This window comes from Gopherus flavomarginatus, chromosome 5 (assembly GCF_025201925.1).
Source record: "Gopherus flavomarginatus isolate rGopFla2 chromosome 5, rGopFla2.mat.asm, whole genome shotgun sequence".
Classification (NCBI taxonomy): Eukaryota; Metazoa; Chordata; order Testudines; family Testudinidae; genus Gopherus; species Gopherus flavomarginatus.
The window spans coordinates 7,040,427-7,059,184 of NC_066621.1; the positions used below are offsets into that span (position 1 = coordinate 7,040,427).

Here is an 18,758-nt window from a genome sequence, read left to right on the forward strand (position 1 = left end):
CACAGACTTGCCCTTTCCAAGTGGTTTGATGGCTGGGGAATGTGGTGATCTGCCAGGCATAGGGAGTGACCTGCAGCAAAATCCAGGTGTTCTATAGTTTGGTGACTCTCGGAGGGGCGACCTCCTGACATTTCATTCTCCCTCTCTCTCTTTTTGTTCTGCCCAGCAGCCACCAGCAGCACCGTACCCATCCTTCTGCGAAGTGGCCTGGCCCTTTGCTGGCACCGGGTGGAGGGAGATCACCACCGGGCCCCAGCTCTCCAAGGAGCTTCTGGAGTACTTGAAGGAACTGCAGTTCCCCTGTGGCTGAAGACACATTTTTGTGCAGTGTGTGTGTGTGTGCATGCAAAAGGTAGGGGTAGGGGGTGAGTGTGTTTGTGCATTGCTCTGCGTATGTGTGTGCATGCGTGTGGAGGGACAGTTGAGACCATGGGTCGAATTTTCCAACATGCTTGTATGATGAAGTCATTTCAGCTCCAGACTTTCATTGATTTCAACAGAAGTGAGACGCCCCCTTTGTGGCTCTGGGCCTAAGTCCCATCTCTGAAAGAGACAGACATAGGTGCTCAGTCCCACTGAGACTCCGGCTCCTGAGGGCCTGAATCACTTTTGAAGATAGGATTTAGGAGCCTGGGTCACTCAGACACTTTGGAAAATGTACCCAGTGCTCCAAGCCCAGCTGGAAACCAAAAGCACTTTTGAAGTGATGAATGGGGCTCACGAGAACAAGAGGAATACGCTCTCCTGCACCCCTTGGTGCATGACTGCATCTCTCCAACCATGCTACTAATAATTATATTTAATATCTATTGCCTCTCTCACCTTCCCACCGGGGTGTGGCCCCACGAGGTGGCTTTGGTGGTGAGTATATTTTTAAATAAAACACATCTTTTCTAATCCTGCGACCATGGTATACCTGCAGCTCATCCCTTTGGCTCATTTGCATACAACACTCCAGCTGGCTGGCTGGATATACCGCAGCAGAATCTGCTCAGCCCTCCACTTGGCCAATCCAAGCGCTACATGCTAATTTCCCCTTGCCTCTGAAGCATACCACTGGAAGGCCAGGCCAATGGGTGGCGCCCCAGCTGTCAAGCTACTATACCACCTGGAGGGTGGAGTAGGGCTGCCCCACTGGCTATGGTGCTAAATATGGGGATTCCTTAGGGCAAGAAGAGAGATGGAGTGGGGGGCAGTAAGGGGCAGAGGGAGGCATCTGCGGGTATTATGGGATCTCTCACGTACATGTATGTAGCTCATACTAGGATCTTGGCCTAGGAAATCCTTGAGTCAGTTCCCTCCAGGGGAATTCAGTGTGACAACAACTTGCATGGGTGGTGACTAGATCTGGATAATGACCCCTTAAGGTGTTACCCTTGTGCCCCTACATTTACCACCCAGGGAGGTAACTGGACCAGTGGAATCACCTCCTCCACTCCATAATGTTTGCCCTCACACAGTCCTTCTGGCGGCAGGCACTTTGGAAAGTGAGAAGGAGAGGCCAGGAAGCCAAAGTTTTCAGAGTTTATTTACTGTTGGAAGAGGCAGCGGGGGCTGTGAGGGGGACAGAGTTGAGGGAGTGGGGAGAAGGGACCCCCCACAGCTCAGCTCTTCCCTGTACATTTCGGAAGATCCGAGCCTGGGATGGTCACAGGCTACAGACAGTCAAGTGAGGAGAGGGAGGAACAAAGGGGCTGAGGGGAGAAGAGAGAGGGAGACAGAAGGAAAATCCAGAGAGAACAGACTGTGGCGATGAATGAGGTGTATTGGGAGATAGCTAGATAGAAGCTACGTATTGGGGATGCATGGATAGATAATAATAATCCCTCGCTCATCTACAGCCCTTTCCATCAGCAGATCTTTAGTGCTTTACAGAGCAGGTCAGGATCATTATCCCTATTTTGTGGATGGGGAAACTGAGGCATAGAGCTAGAACATCTCTTGATCTAGGACGCCTAACAGCAGAACCTAGGTCTCTGAGAGTCCCAGTCCACTGTGCTAACCGCTAGGCTACACTGCCTCCCAGGTCAGTCCCTTGATAGATGCTGTGTGGAATTGATAGCGAAGTAGAAGGGAGTGCATGGGGATGAATGGATGGTTATATACGGAGGGGGAGAGACAGACACAGATATTCCCCCCCTCAAAGCGTCACAGCCAAGCAGCACTCCGTGGGCACCCTGTTCAGTGCCTGTGACACCACGGCATACCAAGCAAGTGGCACTGGGTGTGGAGAGGGTTGGTTCACACTCTGGGGTCATTGACGTGACCCATGAAGATGGGGAAGCTGTGGTCGTCATTCCACAGCACGAAGAGGAAGGGCTGCTGCACATCGAAGACCCAGGCAGTGCGGGCCACCGAAAAGGCCGTGGCAGCCGCGGCCTCCACCCCTTCCTCGTTCAGCTCCAGCATGGCCCGGTGCCGGGCACTCGTCACAAACAGATCTTCTGCCTCTGAGATTCCGCACAGGTTCGAATCATAGAAAATGCCATAGTCTGGAGAACAGACAGAGAAGGGAGGAGGTAGGAACCACCCCTCAGTGCACAGGAGTCTGCTCCAGTCCTGGAGACCCTCCTCCAGGGTAGACACCAGTGCCAGAGATCAACCTTGGAGATGGGCCACTCAGAACCAGGGGAGCCCACGATACGTCCAGTGGTCTCATGGGACCAAGAGACATGGGACTGATCAGCTATGGAATGAGTCATTCCAAACCAAGGGAGCCTGTGATGTGTCCAAAAGTCAAATGAAGCCAATAGATATTGGTGTGATGGATCAGCCCTGGAGATGGGTCACTCAGAACCAGGTGTCATGATCCACCCAGCAGTCTCACATATCCTTCAGACATGGGATAGATCGATCAAGGAAATGGGTCACTCAGAACCAGGGAGCTGAGGGGGGTGGGGGGGGCGGAGTATCCATGGTGTGTCCACTGGTCTCAGACGCAATAGACACTGGTGTGGTGGATTAGCCATGGGAATGGGTCCCTCAGAAGCAGCGGTCCGATGCCACCCCTCAGGAAATGACAGCATTGCTCAACCATTCCCCTCCAGGAAGTGATATCACAACCCAACACCCCTGCTCTGATGTCCCTTCCTCCCCACACGGGAGGGGGCTCTCTTGCCTCTTCCCCTCCCACCCCTCTTACCCCCCCAGCCCAGCCCCCACTGCCGCCATCCACCACCCGCCCAGCACCATTCTTACCCATCTCCACTAAGATGTCCATGAGGTCCTGGGAGCTGTCCAGCTTCAACTTGGGCAGGCTCACCACAGTGGGCTTGAACGGGACACCCATCAGCTTCTTCATCACCGCAGTGAAGGTCTCTTTGGTCAGCTTCTGCTCCACCTGGGCGAGCATCTGGGACACGTGCTGGGGCACGATGACTACGAGGCTCATGTTGTGGGACAGCTGCAGCCGGCCAACCTTGGGGGAATACGACACAAAGGCCTCTCTGTGCTGAGGGCCTGTCCTAAGCCCCAATCAAACGTCCCCTTCTCCTGTCCATCCCTTCATGTGCCACAGCTGGGCCCTCATCACCGCATCCCCCTATTCTTGGAGTCCTTCTAATGGGACCTCCAAGCCACCCGTGGGCATGAACCAGCATCATACCACTGACTGCCGTCTTGGGAGCTGTGCCTACACCTACCCTGCACCACCAACTGCAACCTCTGCGAGCCAGGGCATGGGTACATGATGTCTTTGCTGTCCCACTCTCCATCACTGGAACACTATCCAGTTCTCACACATGCTTTTGTGTCCCCAAGTCCCGCTCCCGTCCCGTTCTTGGTCCCACCCACGCCCATGCCTGGGCAATTAGGGCTGAGCGACACTTTTTCATCAAACCATTTTTCCCCCTCAAGGGAGCTGGCATTTTTCAACCACGTTTCCTCCAAAACTTCCTGCCAAATATATTTTTGGACAAAACAGTAGAAAATGAAAATTTTCCATTAAATGGTTTCAGGTTTCAAAAGCCAAAAATGCTTCTAACTTTTTTTTTTTAAACTGAAAAACTATTTTTTGCAAAAATCAAATTAAAAAAGTGTTTAAAACCAAAAAAAACCCCACTTATTTTTATGTAAAACTATTTTTTTTAACCAAAACCTGTTTTCTTCAAACCAAAAACCAATTTGGTTTCTTACTGAAATTTCCCCCCCTAATAAACAACTGATTTCCTTTATAACAGAAAACTTATTTTTTTAACCAAAAACAATTCGAATGTTGTTTTTACCAAAAACGTTTACTTTCTACCCAAAAACTAATTAAAAGGACAAAAAAGATTTCTTAAAGAAAACCAATTTAAAAAAAAAATTCTTGCCAGAAACCAATTTTCTTTCTAAACAAAACGCAGTTGTTTTAGAGCACTAAACTCAGGTTTTTCCCTGCTAACAACTGATTTGCTTTCTAACAAAAAAACCCCTGATTTGCTGACAAATTAAAATGTGTTAGTTTCTCATTTAAAAAAGTCAAGGCCAAACAAACGCAGCTGCGCCCCCGCCCTCACCCCCCCCCAAAAAAAATCTTTGAAAAATGTGTTGCCTGAAAATCATGAAGGAAACAACCATTTTTGGACTCTTGGTATTTTGTGACCAGTTCAGATTATAATGCTAGGGTCAGATGGAAATGTGGGACAATAAAGACTTGCAGTCGTCATGCTGGCCACCCTCTCTTAGGATCTTATCCCAGCACCCAATATCTGGGCGCCTTGCATGTAAAACCAATGCTCTACTGGAGAAAAAACTTCCCAGGCAATGACTGGACCCATGCTCTGTGGAGCCACGGATATTGGATGCCATGAGTTGAGAGTCCTCAGCTTGAGATCTCCACCTGCACCCTGAGCCTGCTATTTTGAGAGGTTGGCTTCACTCGGATGAGATGGGAGGTGGGGAGGGGAGAGGAGTGTGGGGCATAGGGGTAGAGTGACCAGATGTCCCATTTTTAAAGGGACAGTCCAGTTTTTTGGGACTTTTTCTTATATAGGCACCTATTACCCCCCCACCTTGTCCCATTTTTTTCACAGTCGCTGTCTGGTCACCCTACATAGGGGACATCATTAAGTGACATTATGGAGGAGGTGCGATGGGGTGGAAAACAAGGAGACAGTGGAGGGGAGAAGGAGGTGAAAGTGGAGTTGCCATTGGAAGGTGGGCAAGGCAGGGGCCAAGAGGGGAGGGGATGTGGCACAGAGCACCCACGGGAGCTCACCTTGGCCTGCAGGCTGGGGTCATTGAAGAAGGCCAGCGGGTACTTCTTGCTGGTCATCATGGGCACCTGGATGGGGGCCTGGCCTGGGCGGTAGAACGTCTCATTCACTGTGTTCTTGACTTTAAAGGTCGTCTTCCACTTGGCTGGAGGGCGAAAGGACAGGGAGATGTAGCCAGGGAGCACCCTCAATGCAGGGGTATCCCAGAGGAGTCCCTCAAGGGCAGGGGGCTTGAGGGGATGGGCAGCCTGGAGGAGTCCCTCGGGGCAGAGAGCTCCAGGTGGGCTCCCTGGGATCTAGGATATCTCAGGGGACTGATCCCAGTGGGTGCATGTGTTGCAGGGGTGAGTCTACCAGGAGTGGCAGAGGGAGTGTGTCCCTGGAGACTTGGATATTGAGGGGGGCAGGTCCAAGGGACCCGGGTTTCTGGAGGGAATGTAGGGGGGCAGGGGAGCCGGTCCTGGGCATGGCACGGTGCAATGCGCCCCTCCCTTACACTGGAAATAGACAGCGTTGAGCAGCACCAGCTGGACGTCAGGCTCCAGCTCCTTCAGCAACCTCTTGATCTTGCCCTTGGTCACGTCTTTCACCCACTTGTTGATGAATCGCAGGTCCTGGGTCTCGTTGCCACTGAGCACATGGGGCCGGCTGTTGTAGAAGCGCAGCGACTGGTTGCGGAAGGCTTCGTTCAGGGGAAGGCCTGCAAGCCAGGAAGGCAAGGGGATGAGGAATCCAATGCCACCACGTGAAGCCCTCAAACTCCCCTCTGCCATCTGGGCAACACCAACCTCCCCTTACTCCTACCCCCTAACCATGTCGCAAACCCTCTTCCTGACCAAAGGAAATTAGACAACCCCTCGCCCCTCTCGGTGCCTCAGTTTCCCCATCTGTAAGATCAGCCTCTCTGCTGAGCAGCATTAGATGCTGGGGCCCTGCAGGGGAAATCGTGAAGAGTGTAAATAAACAAGTTATCTATCTCCACCTGTCCTGGAATGGGGTGGTCACAAAGAGCACTCAGGCTAATCCTCTGTTTCAGAGATCCCAGTCCAGACTCCAACGCCCACTTCCCAGGAAGCAAGTCTGTCCCCAGAATCGACTCTAGTTACAGACATTAAGGCAGAGAGCAAAGCTTCTGCTGTTTGTAACAGCTTCTCCCAAAAAGAAGCTGGATTACAAAACTAACAGCAACACAGCATGTCTCCAAAGCCTGAACACTTGTTTGCATGCTAAAAAAATTAAAAAAAAAAAAAGAGCTTCTAAGACTCTGTGCAATAGTGCTGCCTTGGGACCCCTGCCATGACAATATATCCTTCTCTGAAGACATGCTGGGGAGGGGGAGCTGGAAAGTGCTTTGAGATTCTCAGAGGGAAGAGCAAAGCACTGGCATTTCTCTGCTGACCTGAGTGCCAATGCGAAGCCCTCATGCCCACTCACCTTGGCGGAGGAAGAGCTCTGAGGCCGAGATCAAGGGCTGGGATTTGACAAGCCGCTGCAGTGAAGCGTGGACGCAGATGAGATCTGAGGGGTAGGAGAGGATGGACTCCAGCCGCTCTTTGGTTTCGCCCCGGGCCCCTGTGTGAGAAGAATAAGTTCTCAGATGGGAGGGTGAGGATTGACAGGGCTGGGGAAAGGGGCAAGGGCCACTCCTGCAGGGGGACTGGCCTTGGATAATTCGGTATGTGGCTGGCACAGGGGGCTGGGCTGGAGACTCATCCCCATGGGATTGCCTGGTCTCTGGAGTTTCCTTGGTTGGCCGGGCCTCTCATTCTCATCAGGGGCTCTCAGTATCATACACAGTGGTTGTGTGTGTGTGAAATGGTCGTGTCTGCGCATGCAGTGGTTGTGTGCATAACGGTTGTGCATGAGATGGTAGAGTGAGCACGCAATGGTTGTGTGTGTGTGTGCACGCATGATGGCTATTTGGGCCTGTGATGTTTGTGTGGACATGTCTGTGCGATGACTGTGTGTGTGTGTGTGTGTGTGTATGTGAGAGAGAGAGAGAGAGAGATGGTGTGATGGGAGTCTGACAGCTGGATGCGGACGCGATGACTGTATGTGATGGCTGTGTGCATGCAATGTGTGTAAGACGGTTGTGGGTGTGATAGGTTTGATAGTGCACAATGGGGATGTGTGTGATGACTGTGTGTGTGCGCACACTGGTTTTGTGTGCTATGGTTATATGTGTTTGACGAGTGTGTGCGTGCCATGGGTGTTTACACATGATGGGTGTTTTTGTGGTGGCTGTTTGTGAGCATGTATGACAGGTGTGTGTGTGCACTGTGTGTGAGACAGCTGTGTGTATGCACTCTGGGTGAGTGTATGACGGTTGTGTGTGTGTGATGGATATTTGTGTGACAGCTGGGAGGGTATGCATGCACAATGGGGGTGTAGATGTGACAGGTGCATGTGCAGGCTGGGTGTGCGTAAGATGGGTGTGTGTGTGCACGTGATGGGTATCTGTGTGACAGCTGTGGGTATGCGTGATGGGTGACTGTGTGATAGGTGACTGTGATGTCTTTGACTGAGTATATGTGATAGGTGTATGTATGAGAGATATGTGTGCAACATTTGTGGGTATATGTGAGAGGTGTATGTATGATGTGTGTGTGTGAGCTGTGGGTATGTGTTATGGGTGTATGTGTGAGAGGTGTGTGTGAAGGCTGCGTGTATGTGTGACAGGTGTGTGTGTGACAGATGATGGTACATGTGGAAGGTGTGTGTGTGGCTGGTGTGTGCGCGGCTGGTGTGTGTGCGCAACAGCTGTGGGTATGCATGATAGGTGTATGTATGGTGTGTGCATGTATGAAGGCTGTGGATATGCGTGATGTATGAATGTGTGACAGCTCCGGGTATGTGTGATAGGTGTGTGTGTGTGATACCTGTGGGTATGCGTGATGAGTGGATGTGTGTGTGTGAAGGTTGGGTGTATGCATGAAAGGTGTGTGTGAGATAGCTGTGGGTATGTGTGATAGGTATATGGGGTGTGTGTGTGTGCGTGTGAGAGAGAGACAGCTGTGGGCATGTGTGATGTGTGTGTGTGAGAGGTGTGTGTGTGATGGCTAGGTGTATGTGTGACAGGAGTCCGTGTGTGACAAGTGTGGGTATGTGTGATGGGTGTATGTGTGACAGATGTGGGTACTCGTGGTAGGTGTATGTGTGGCTGGTGTGTGTGCAACAGCTGTGGGTATGCATGATAGGTGTATGTACAACAGGCGTGTGTGTGTATGTATGTGACAGCTGCGGGTATGTGTGACGGGTGCATGTGTGACAGGTGTGTGTGTATGACAGCTGCATCTGCGTGTGCGATGACTGTGTGTGCGACTGCTGTGTATGTGTGCACTGCCCTTACCCAGCAAGAGATGCGAGAGTGCCAGGGCCACACTGAAGGGCGAGAAGACCACGTTGGAGCCAGTGCCTTCCACCTTCACCAATTTTGAATAGAAATTCAGTGCAAAATGAGTCAGCGCTGTAGCCACCGTGGCGCTCTCCTCCTTGGAGTCGTCCCCACAGCTTCCCCAGGGGTCACTGGGTGGGCACCGCTGTGGTGTTGTAACAGGCGCCGTAGTGGCCTCAGTGGTGGGTGCTGCAGTGGGCTCCTTGGTTGATTCCTTGGCCGACTCCTTTTCAAGCTCCTTGGCTGGCTCCTTGTCTGACTTCTTGTCAAGCCCCTTGTCCGGCTTCTTGGCCAGTTCCTTGTCTAGCTTCCTGTCCAGCTCCATGGTACTCTGGATCTCTGATATGTGTCTCTCAGGGACCCCTCCCGGGCCACTCATGCCAGTAGCTCGATCAGCCTCCTCTTCTCCCTCTGTCACGCTGGAGGCAACTTCGCAACCTGTGGACTCCTCTCCCCCTGGCCCTTCCTGCACCAGTCCCTGCTGGGTCTCCTGCTCCTGCCCCTCCCCCTCTCCCTCATCCTCCCCTCCCTTCCCCAAGGTTTGTTCGGGGCCTTCCCTGGTCTGCGGAGCTTCTTGGCAAATCATAGCCTCCTGGCGGGTCCCATTGTTGGCCTCCTCATCTTCTGTGGAGTTGTGGGCAGTAGCTTGTTGGGGGATCTTGGAAGCAGGGCACTGTTTGTCCCCTTCTGCCCCATTCAGCCAATTCTGCTGTGCCAACACCATAGAGGAAAGGAGAAGGATCCATCAGATAAGCGAAATCCAAGGCCCAAGAGGTGTGATTGGATCTAGTACCAACTAAGGGGTGATTCTCTGTCCCTTACCTCTCAGGAACTGCCTGACTCTCCCCGGCTGGAGATTCAGTTGAGTGGGGAAATCCCCAAGGGTGGAGCTACAGGGAAATTCCTAGGAGGCGGAGTTTCCAGGAGGCAGAGCTGGGGTGGCGTTTTCAGGAGGTGGAGCTCTGGGGGAGTGGGTGCGGCCAGAGCACACCACTCCGGTCAATATTCTTTGATCAAAACGTTTTTTCAACAAAAAAAATGGCTTTTTAATCAAAATGGCATTCCTAGGGTGTGTGTGTGGGGGGGAATCTCCATTTTTGGATGACGAGGGCGGTTAGAAACCCAATTTTTCAGTTTTCAGCCACCAAAAACTGAAAAATTTCAGGACTTAAGTGAAAATGTTCAGTGAAAGCAAATATTTCTGTCCAACTGGCTAAAGTTTTTTGCTTTCCGGTTGCCAGAAACCAAAACATTTTCAGTCACCAAAAACCATCATTTCCCCCAGTTTTAGGTTTTTGCTGAAAAAAATGAAACGTCAGAAAACATTACAGTTTTCAGCAATGAAAACAAGTAACACTCCCCTTGGGGGGAGAGATAGCTCAGTGGTTTGAGCATTTGCCTGCTAAATCCCAGGGTGTGAGCTCAATCCTTGAGAGGGCCATTTGGGGCAAAAATCTGTCTGGGGGTTGGTCCCTGCTCTGAGCAGGGGGTTGGACTAGATGACCTCCTGAGGTCCCTTCCAATCCTGATATTCTATGAAACATCTCAGGAGGAAAACTTTCAATAAACCCCCAAAGCAGGTGAACATTTTGGCATTTCCAGTGCCTTAAAACCCCCTAGTTTTGGGAAACTGTTCTAGCTTTGGCAGCCAAACATGGAATTTATTTTCCTTTTTTTTTTTTTGGTTAATGAAACCCCAAAAGGTTTTGCAGAAAAATATAGGCAAAAAAGAAAGAAAATGGTTCTTTTTGCCAATTATTTTGAAGGTTTAATAAATCAAACATCCTCCACATCCAGAGCACTGACCATCCCCAGATGGGCACTTACCAGTTGGCACAGTTCAGAGCAACCCCCAGGCTGCTCCAGTCTGTGCCAGGATTGGGGCAGAGTTGGGCAAAGACCCAGGATGCTATGCTGTGCCCACTGGCTCTGGCCCTGTAGTCTAAAGAGTGGGATTTGTGGCAATGGAGCTGGTGCTCAGCACCTCTATATCTCCAGCCCTAGGGTCCTTGGAGCATTCATCTCCAGCACTCAATGGGTTAAACTCCCCACTCCCCAGGAAGGACAAGGCTCCCCCAGCACGGAGGATTGACTCACGCCTGCGAAGGTCACCAACCACACCAGGATCAACCAGCTCTTCATGGCAACGAATCCTGCCAAAGCAATGCCCAGAAGTCAGTGAAAACCCTGTCCACCTTTGCCCTCTCCTGGCCCAGATGCTCACAGTGCTGGGCCTGGCTGGGACCCCCAGGTGCACCCCCTCCTACCGAAGTACAGTGCCCCCTCCTCTGCCTGCTGAGCACAATGCCCTCTCCATTGCACTCCCTCGGATTCTGTCTGTCTGGCCACCCCCTCTGTGCCAGTATGTCTGTCCTGTCTCTCTGTTCCTGAGTCTCCACGTCTGTCTGCTCACCCCCTCTGTGCCTGTCTGTCCCCCACATCTCTATGTTAGTCTCTCCATCCTCCCCCTCTGTCTGTCTCCCCCACCTCCCTGCCTGCCTGTCCTTCCACACCCTGTCTATTGTTCCCCCATCTCCCTGCTTGTCTGTCTGTCCATCCCTTCTGCCTATCTCCCCACTCTGTGCCTCTCTGAGTCTGTCTTTACCACTTTTCTGTGTTTGTCTGTCCCCCACCCTCCCCACTTGTCCGTGTGTCTGTCTGCGCACCTCTCTCTCTGCCTCCGTCTGTCTGCCTCCCCCTCTCTGTGTCGGACTCTGGGTCTTCCCATTCTGTCTCTTTCGCAATCTCTTATCACATGGCCAGTGTGGATGCTAGGTTCGCTCCCAGCAGCTCCCCACCCCTGTTGCTGAAAGGCAGGGGCTGAGAAGCTGAGCCAGGGAGTCGGAGGAACAGACACCAGATGCAGAAGAGAGAGAGAGAAGGGATGACAGAGGTGAAAAAGGGCTGCAATCTGCTCATCTCCGAGCTCAGACCCAGAGCCCCACCTGCTCCCTGTGTTCCGGAGTGATCAGTGTCCAGACCTGAGCCCAGGCACTCAGGGCACAGAGGGCGGTTGGGGGTGGAGCATGGGGTGGACGGGATGCACCCATTGGTTGGCTCCGGCCCCGACCCGTTAAAAATTAAGGATGATTGATTCCTGGTGTGATTTCCCGTAAATCAGGGGGCAAGAGGGGTGGGCAGCAGCTCGTGCGGGGGAGGCACCGGGTGGATTATCCAACTCTGTCAATGGTGCCAGCTGGAAACCAGGGCCTTGGCCCCTTCCCCCGAGTATAGCCCCCTCTTCCCACCCTGGGGCAGCAACTGGAGGCCAGAGGTACTGGCTTGAAGTGCTTTCCATCATATACAGCAGGGGTGGGCAAACATTTGGCCCCAGGGCCCCACCAGATACAGAAATTGTATGGGGGGCCAGGTAGGGAAGGCAGGAGGAGGCTATGCCTCCCCAAACAGCGAGGCGTGGCCTGCCCCCCTATCCAACCCCCTGGAACCCACACCCCCATCCAATCTCTGCTCCTCACCCCTATCCAATCTCCCCTGCTTCCCACCCCGACCACCCCTCCTGGGGTCCTCTATCCAACCCTCCCTGCTCCCCCCACCCCGTGTTATCTGTGGGGTGGGGGCAGGGGGCTCAGTCCTTTCCCTGTGGTGTCCCGTGCTGGTTTGGCTGCTCTCCCTGGCCGTCGGGCAGGGCTCGCTCCGTCTGCGCTCGGCTGCTGCGGACAGGGGCCAAGCACGCTGGGGGTGGCGGGGGGGCCTGGCTTGCTCTGCCCCTGTCCCCGGCAGCAGGGCCCGGGCCCCCTGACCGCCCCCCGGCAACCTCCGCCCCGGAGCACCGGGCCTGGCGCCGCTAGAGCCGAGCTGCCCGGCCTGAGCCGCAGCCCGCGGCTGTGAGGGAGGCGGGGGGCGTGGACAGGCGCGGCAGGGGCGTGGCGCTGGCTCCTCCCCCAGCCCGTGCTGACCCCGCCCCCCGGCAGGGGCTCGGGGCCAGAGGGGCGGGTCCTGCGGGCCGGACTTTGCCCCGCCCCACCCCATCATGATCCCTGAGGAGGCGGGGCAGAGGCAGCGTTCTGGCCCCGCCCCCTCTGGGGCCGGCGCCGGTGCACCAGCTGGAGCCGCCGCCCTGCAGACTCGCTGCTCCGCGCTGAGCCGGCCGGGCTGGGCTCGGGCCGGGAAGATGGCGGCGAGCAGGAGAGTGGGCAAGGTGCGGGGGCCGGGCCGGGTGTCTGATCGCACTGGCCCGGGGCGGGCTGGGACGAAACAGGGTGGGGGATGGGTGAGTTGGGGGCAGGGAGTGATGGGGCGTTTGCGTAAGGTGGGGAGGACTGAGGATGATGGCGGGAGGGGGCTGGGTGCTTTGGGGGACTGGGGAGAGGCAGGGTGGGGAGATGGAGGAAGGCGGAGGAGAGGCTGGGTGAGGTGGGGGGCTGGGGAGAGGCCGAGTGGGGGGCCTGGGTGAGGTGAGGGGCTGGTTGTGGGGTACAAGGTAAGTGGTGGGAACTTTGTATTACTTTCACTTTTGTTTGAGTGCTCCTGGCTAGCCAGGGAGGTGCTGGACCCACCCTAGGGGCTTGTCTACATCAGAAAGTTGCAGCGCTGGTGAGGGAGTTACAGCGCTGCAACTTAGGAGGTGTACACATCTGCAGGGCACCACCAGCGCTGCAACTCCCTGTTTGCAGCGCTGGCCGTACTCCCGTTTTGTCTCGGGTGTAGAGGATCCAGCGCTGGTGATCCAGCGCTGGTAATCAAATATAGACACTTACCAGCGCTTTTCTTGACCTCCGTGGAATAAGCAGGTATCCCAGCATACCTGAGGAAGCCTCTGGTAATCAAGCTGGTCTCCTTCCCCGGTTTGCTCTCGCGTTCCCCGAACCCCGAGCAAGCAGGTCTCCTTCCCTGAGGTTTGCTGGGTGGTTCCGGGAACGCGAGAGCAAACCGGGAAAGGAGACCAGCTTCGCCGCGGTTTGCTCTCGCGTTCCCCGAACCCCGAGCAAGCAGGTCTCCTTCCCTGAGGTTTGCTGGGTGGTTCCAGGAACGCGAGAGCAAACCGGGAAAGGAGACCAGCTTCGCCGCGGTTTGCTCTCGCGTTCCCCGAACCCCGAGCAAGCAGGTCTCCTTCCCTGAGGTTTGCTGGGTGGTTCGGGGAACGCGAGAGCAAACCGGGAAAGGAGACCAGCTTCGCCGCGGTTTGCTCTCGCGTTTCCCGGAACCACCCTGCAAACCGCAGGGAAGGAGACCTGCTTGTTCGGGGAACGCGAGAGCAAACCGCGGCGAAGCTGGTCTCCTTTCCCGGGTTTGCTCTCGCGTTCCCCGAACCACCCAGCAAACCGCAGGGAAGGAGACCTGCTTGTTCGGGGGTTCGGGGAACGAGAGAGCAAACCGGGAAAGGAGACCAGCTTCGCCGCCGTTTGCTCTCGCGTTCCCCGAACCTCCCTTGAAGCCGCCCAACAGCGCTGCAGTGTGGCCACATCTAACACCACTTGCAGCGCTGGTTGCTGTAAGTGTGGCCACTCTGCAGCGCTGGCCCTATACAGCTGTACTAATACAGCTGTAACAACCAGCGCTGCAAAATTTTAGATGTAGACATGGCCTAGGTCTCTGATGGCCACCCCATGGGATGGGGGGCACTCCGGGTCCCACTGTGGCTCCGAAGGCCCCCTGCAGAGAGATTAAGCCCTTCCTGTGTGTCCCCCCACCGCATCCTGTCACACTTGCCCCATTGCTTGTCATGTGCCTGGAGCCGGATCGAAGGTGCAGCTGTGATCCCTGTGCAAGTGGGGGGGGGGGGGTTGTCTCCAGCTCTGATCAGCATCCGGCTGCCCAACCCCATCCGACCGGACGGGAATAAAACCCAGATTGGAAAAACCGACTTGTAACGTATCAGAATCACGCTGGTGGGGCTGGAGTGGCTGGACTGACCTACAGAAAAAAGTCAGGCCCTGGATTCTCCTTAGGGTGAGGTGATGGGGGCTGGCACCCTTGGTGCCCTGGCCAGCTTAGGACAAATGCCCCACACTGGCCCTGGTGGTGCTGGCTTTATAAAAGATCCAGGCCAGATTGCTATGGACGGGAGTGTTCGGGACCAAAGCAGGGATGAAGCAGGAGGAAAGGAAGCAGTTAATTTTAGGAACAATGCCTAAAAATAAGTGCCAGGACCAGGCAGGTGCTTTCACTTTCTATTGTGGCTGCCTCGGAAAGTCCCTGGCTGGTTTCTTGGAAACCAAAGGTGCAGGGTGAGGATGGATGCTGGCTGAGCTGATGGAGTGGACTCTCTCCTCTGGAGTGACCTGATCTGGGAGACATCCTGTGTCTGGGGGGCATGGGGAGGGGAGACCTAGAGTAGGGTGAGGTGAGGGGACTGGGTAACCCAAGGGTCCCTTCTGTCCCTGGGAGTTGGGTTGCTAGCAGCAGGAGGCTCTGTTGTTTATTTGCCTTTGGGAGCAGGAAGTGAGTTTGCCCCGCCCCCCAGTTTCAATGCATTTCTGAGAAATGTGCTTGAGCCCGGGCCAGCTGCAGAGACGGGAAGAGCCCCACTCAGCCCCTGCTCTCTGTGGCCCTGTTGTGGGGAGATAACGGCTGAGGGAGGGTGTTTTGCAGTGGTGCCAGTTGCAGGGGCTTCAGGGGATGAGCATTTGCTCAATGCTCCATATGCCCTGGAGATGGAGGCCATGGCCGACCACTTTTAAGCAGAGATCCCCGTACTAAATCAATGCAGCTGCTGCCGGAGCGTCACCCTGGCTGCGGGGTCTCAGCAGTGCTCAGATTTGCCCCGGTTGCCCCTCTGTCCTGACGGGAGGGTGGCCAGGTCACGTTTCAGCAAGTGACATTACTACCTGGCGCACAGGGGTCACAGTACCAGTCAGGTTTGGCCCGGCTGCCCCTCCGTCCAAAGGCTGTGGTTCTTGTTGGCTGTGGTTCCCGGCCAATGGGAGATGTGGAGTCAGCGCTGGGCGTGGAGGTAGCATGTGGCATTTCCCTAATCACCCCTGTGCCTAGGGGCCACAGGGTCATGCTTCTGGTTGCTGCGCAGAGCCAGCCAGACTTTTAACCGCCTGGCAATCCTCCCCCCGCAGGGGGCACTGAGGCTCCAGGCTTCTGGCCCACAGCATGGAGACTTGCCATGGGCCGGAGGTTTCCCACCCCCGAGTTAGACCCTGAGCATGCGAGCAGGATACAGCCTGCCAAGCACCTCTGAGAGAGAATGGTAGATATCCGACTCCTAATGTCCCATCTCCAGCTGTGGCCATCCCTGATGCTTCAAAGGAGAGAAAAAAAACTTCCAGAATACACTGAGAGAGAGGGGAAGTCCCTTCCTGACCCCTGCGGGTGGCTGTGGCTGAAACCCTGAAGCATCAGGAACACAGGACATAAACCAGAACTGAGCCTCAGGGCTGCTGAAGCCAGTCCTTACCATCACAAGCAGCCTTGTCATACAACTGCACTTAGACATTTACCCAGTGGAGGGGGTGACAAGTGGGAACTAGAGCAGGTTCCTGGTGTGTGTGTGTCAGGAACTGGAATTCTGCCCCCCGAAAGATCTGAATTGGTGCCACTGGTGGTTTGGTTTGTGCTGCTACCTGGGGGTGGACGGGGCTTGCTGGGGAAGTGGGAGTCTGAGGCCTCTTGGGGTGGCAATTTTAGGGAGCAGAAGGCTGGGGCCAATTGGGGGGCAGCTCTGAGGTGGGTGCAGCGCGTGATCCCTGATGACTCGGCTCTGTCCCACTGCAGGAGCTGGATGACTTGAAGAGGTCTGGGTCCCGCTGCTTGAAGGACATTGAGGTGGACGACACCAATGTTCTTCTGTGGAAAGGGCTCCTAGTGCCGGTGAGTGTGGGGACTGGGAGATGAGGGGTGATGATGTCAGAAGGGGCTGCATGCCCCAAAGGGGTCTGTGCTGGGTTCAGATGGGGGAAGCCGCCAGTTCTCCCCAAGGATCATGCTGGCTCTGTAGCTTCCTGCCCTCTTTCTCCTGCCCTATGACCAGGACAATCCTCCCTACAACAAAGGCGCTTTCCGAATTGAGATCAGCTTCCCGGCCGAGTACCCCTTCAAGCCCCCCAAGGTCACCTTCAAAACTAAGATCTACCACCCCAATGTGGATGAGAAGGGGCAAGTCTGCCTGCCAATCATCAGTGCTGAGAACTGGAAACCCGCCACCAAGACAGATCAAGGTACGTGCCCCCCTGCTGCACATACACTCCTCCAGGGAGCTAGTGGGGGTGTTGCCCAGAAGCGCTGGGCCTGTGGAGTCTGGGGGGTTACAACAAGGGTGGCAGTGACGTGGCTGCAGGGGTATGTGAGGATGGCAGCATGCGGCAGTTTGTGTGCCAGGATCAGTGCGGGGGGGTGAGGCTGGTATCCTGTGGGGTAGGTGGCAGTGCCAGTGGGCAGCATGGATGGGTGAGGCTGGTACCCTGTGGAGCGGCTGAGAGTGACAGGGGGCAGTATGGGTGGGTGAGGCTGGTATCCTGGGGGGTGGCTGGGGGTGCTGGGGCCAGTGTGGGGGAGCAGGCACAACCTGCCCTGCTCCGTGCTGTGCTGACCCCCACCCTGCCCCTCTGTGCAGTGATCCAGGCTCTGATCGCGCTGGTAAACGAGCCGGAGCCAGGCCACCCGCTGCGTGCCGACCTGGCCGAGGAGTTCACCCACAACTACAAGAAGTTCCTGCGCAACGCCGAGGATCATACCCGCAAATTCAGCGAGAAGCGGCCCTGCGAGTGACCCTGCTCCTGCTCTGGCATCCTCTGCCGGCTCCTGGTGGGGAAGACTTGGTGTCCCAGGCAGGGGTGGGGCCTATGCACTTAGTGGGTGGGGCCAAGGTGCCGCCTCCCACCATCACATGCTGTCATGGCGATGCACCCCATGGAATTCTGGGGCGTATGCCCCACCCCTGCCCGGACTAAGGGGGGACCCAACACCTCACAGGAACGCTGTTGTCACTTGTGGGAGCCCTTCAACCGAGAGGGGGCACTGAAGCCCTGGGGGGGTTGAAGTTGGGTATTGGGCTTTCCCCTTCCCTTCATAGATTGACTCCTTTGCTCACCCTGTCTTCACCGGGGGGCCCCCAGGCCTGCCAGGAGTGGTCGGGCCAAAGGCCACTCCCTGGGCACTGAGCTCTATGCCATGACCCCCGTTGCCACTGTTGATCTTGTTTTGGTTTGTTGCCTGGCACTTTAAAACCTCAGCTGCAAAGACCGGAGCGGGGAGAGAGCAGCTCCTGCCCCCAGCCCATGCAGACAGGAAGTGATGGGGGTTGGGGGATGCCCCCCAGGAGCCCTGCAGCTGGGCAGGTGACTGGGGCTGTGTGCGGGGGAGGGGAGGGGGTATCAGGCTGGAGGGTGATTCTGGGGTGTAATAGTGTGATGAGAAATGGTTTTTAAAATAGCCCCTTTGTTTGTCGACTGGAGGGTGGGGGTGGTGTGTGTGTGTGTGTGTGTGTGTGACATAATTTCCTTTTTCTGGTCAATAAAAATGAACCGTGATCCCTCTGCTCCCATGTGCAGATCCCCCCTCGGATGATTTCCCAGGTAGCTGCCTTCCCTGCCCCAACACAGTGTGGGGCCATTCCCTGGGGACCTCGGAATAGCTCTAGACTCTTCCTCTTTCCTGCTGTTCCTGCCCCAGCCACTTCCACCCTCCCCCTTTGAGGTGGGATTGGAGCAGATGCCCTGAGGATGAACCATTCTGACACTCCTCCCCCTGCTCTGGACTGGAGGGGAAGGACTCTGGGTCCTGTCTCAGCTCCCTGAGCCAGCCTGTTCACATGGAGCCGGGTGCTTTTCCTAGCCAGCTCCCCCCAGCCCTCCCTCACATTCTCCCCAGTTACCACGGGCTGGCTTGAGGGTCAGACCACGGAGTTGCCCAGCTGAGAGCTACCAAAGCCATATGTGTGACCCTATAGGGCCCCCCGGACAGCGTGGGGAGGGAGGCTGCATTCCCAGGGTACATAAAACCGAGGTCTTTGGCTGCTTGTGCCAATTAAAAATCCCACAGGCAGGTGTGTCAGAGCCCTTGCCAGCTTGAGTGATCACACCCTGCCTCTCTCTCTCTCCTCCCTTGGTATGGTCCACTCCTCCACTTCCTGTCCTAACCGCGGGTCACCTCAGCACACTGACCCTGCACCTCCAGAGGCCTGGGCCAGCTCTGATGGCCCTTGCACAGCTGCTGCCTTGTACCCTGGAGCTGGAGGAAGTGGCTGCTGTTGGTGCCGTCAT

The 18,758-nt window shown here is 55.4% G+C and overlaps 2 protein-coding genes across 2 annotated transcripts; one reads left to right on the plus strand and one right to left on the minus strand.

Annotated features, from left to right (window-relative positions):
* Nucleotides 1–1,510: 1,510 nt before the first annotated feature.
* On the minus strand, nucleotides 1,511–11,654 carry SERPING1 (serpin family G member 1). Its single transcript, XM_050957188.1, is given in 9 exon segments — nucleotides 1,511–2,492; nucleotides 3,199–3,418; nucleotides 5,198–5,340; nucleotides 5,692–5,895; nucleotides 6,630–6,767; nucleotides 8,545–9,298; nucleotides 10,687–10,742; nucleotides 11,535–11,603; nucleotides 11,606–11,654. Coding segments are annotated over 9 exon segments (1,869 nt in total). The 5' UTR covers nucleotides 11,640–11,654; the 3' UTR covers nucleotides 1,511–2,241.
* A 976-nt stretch (nucleotides 11,655–12,630) lies between these two features.
* UBE2L6 (ubiquitin conjugating enzyme E2 L6) lies at nucleotides 12,631–18,026 on the plus strand. The gene is made up of 4 exons (XM_050954410.1): nucleotides 12,631–12,748; nucleotides 16,273–16,368; nucleotides 16,529–16,715; nucleotides 17,111–18,026. Exons 1-4 carry the CDS (start codon nucleotides 12,722–12,724, stop codon nucleotides 17,263–17,265), a joined length of 465 nt encoding a protein of 154 aa, XP_050810367.1. The 5' UTR covers nucleotides 12,631–12,721; the 3' UTR covers nucleotides 17,266–18,026.
* Nucleotides 18,027–18,758: the final 732 nt, after the last annotated feature.

Bases quoted from the DNA above. Each gene is read 5' to 3' on its own strand.
- UBE2L6 (XM_050954410.1), top strand. From the start codon at position 12,722: ATGGCGGCGAGCAGGAGAGTGGGCAAG. The intron at 16,369-16,528 runs GTGAGTGTGGGG...CCCTATGACCAG, and splicing joins GGAAAGGGCTCCTAGTGCCG to GACAATCCTCCCTACAACAA. The intron at 16,716-17,110 runs GTACGTGCCCCC...CCCTCTGTGCAG, and splicing joins CGCCACCAAGACAGATCAAG to TGATCCAGGCTCTGATCGCG.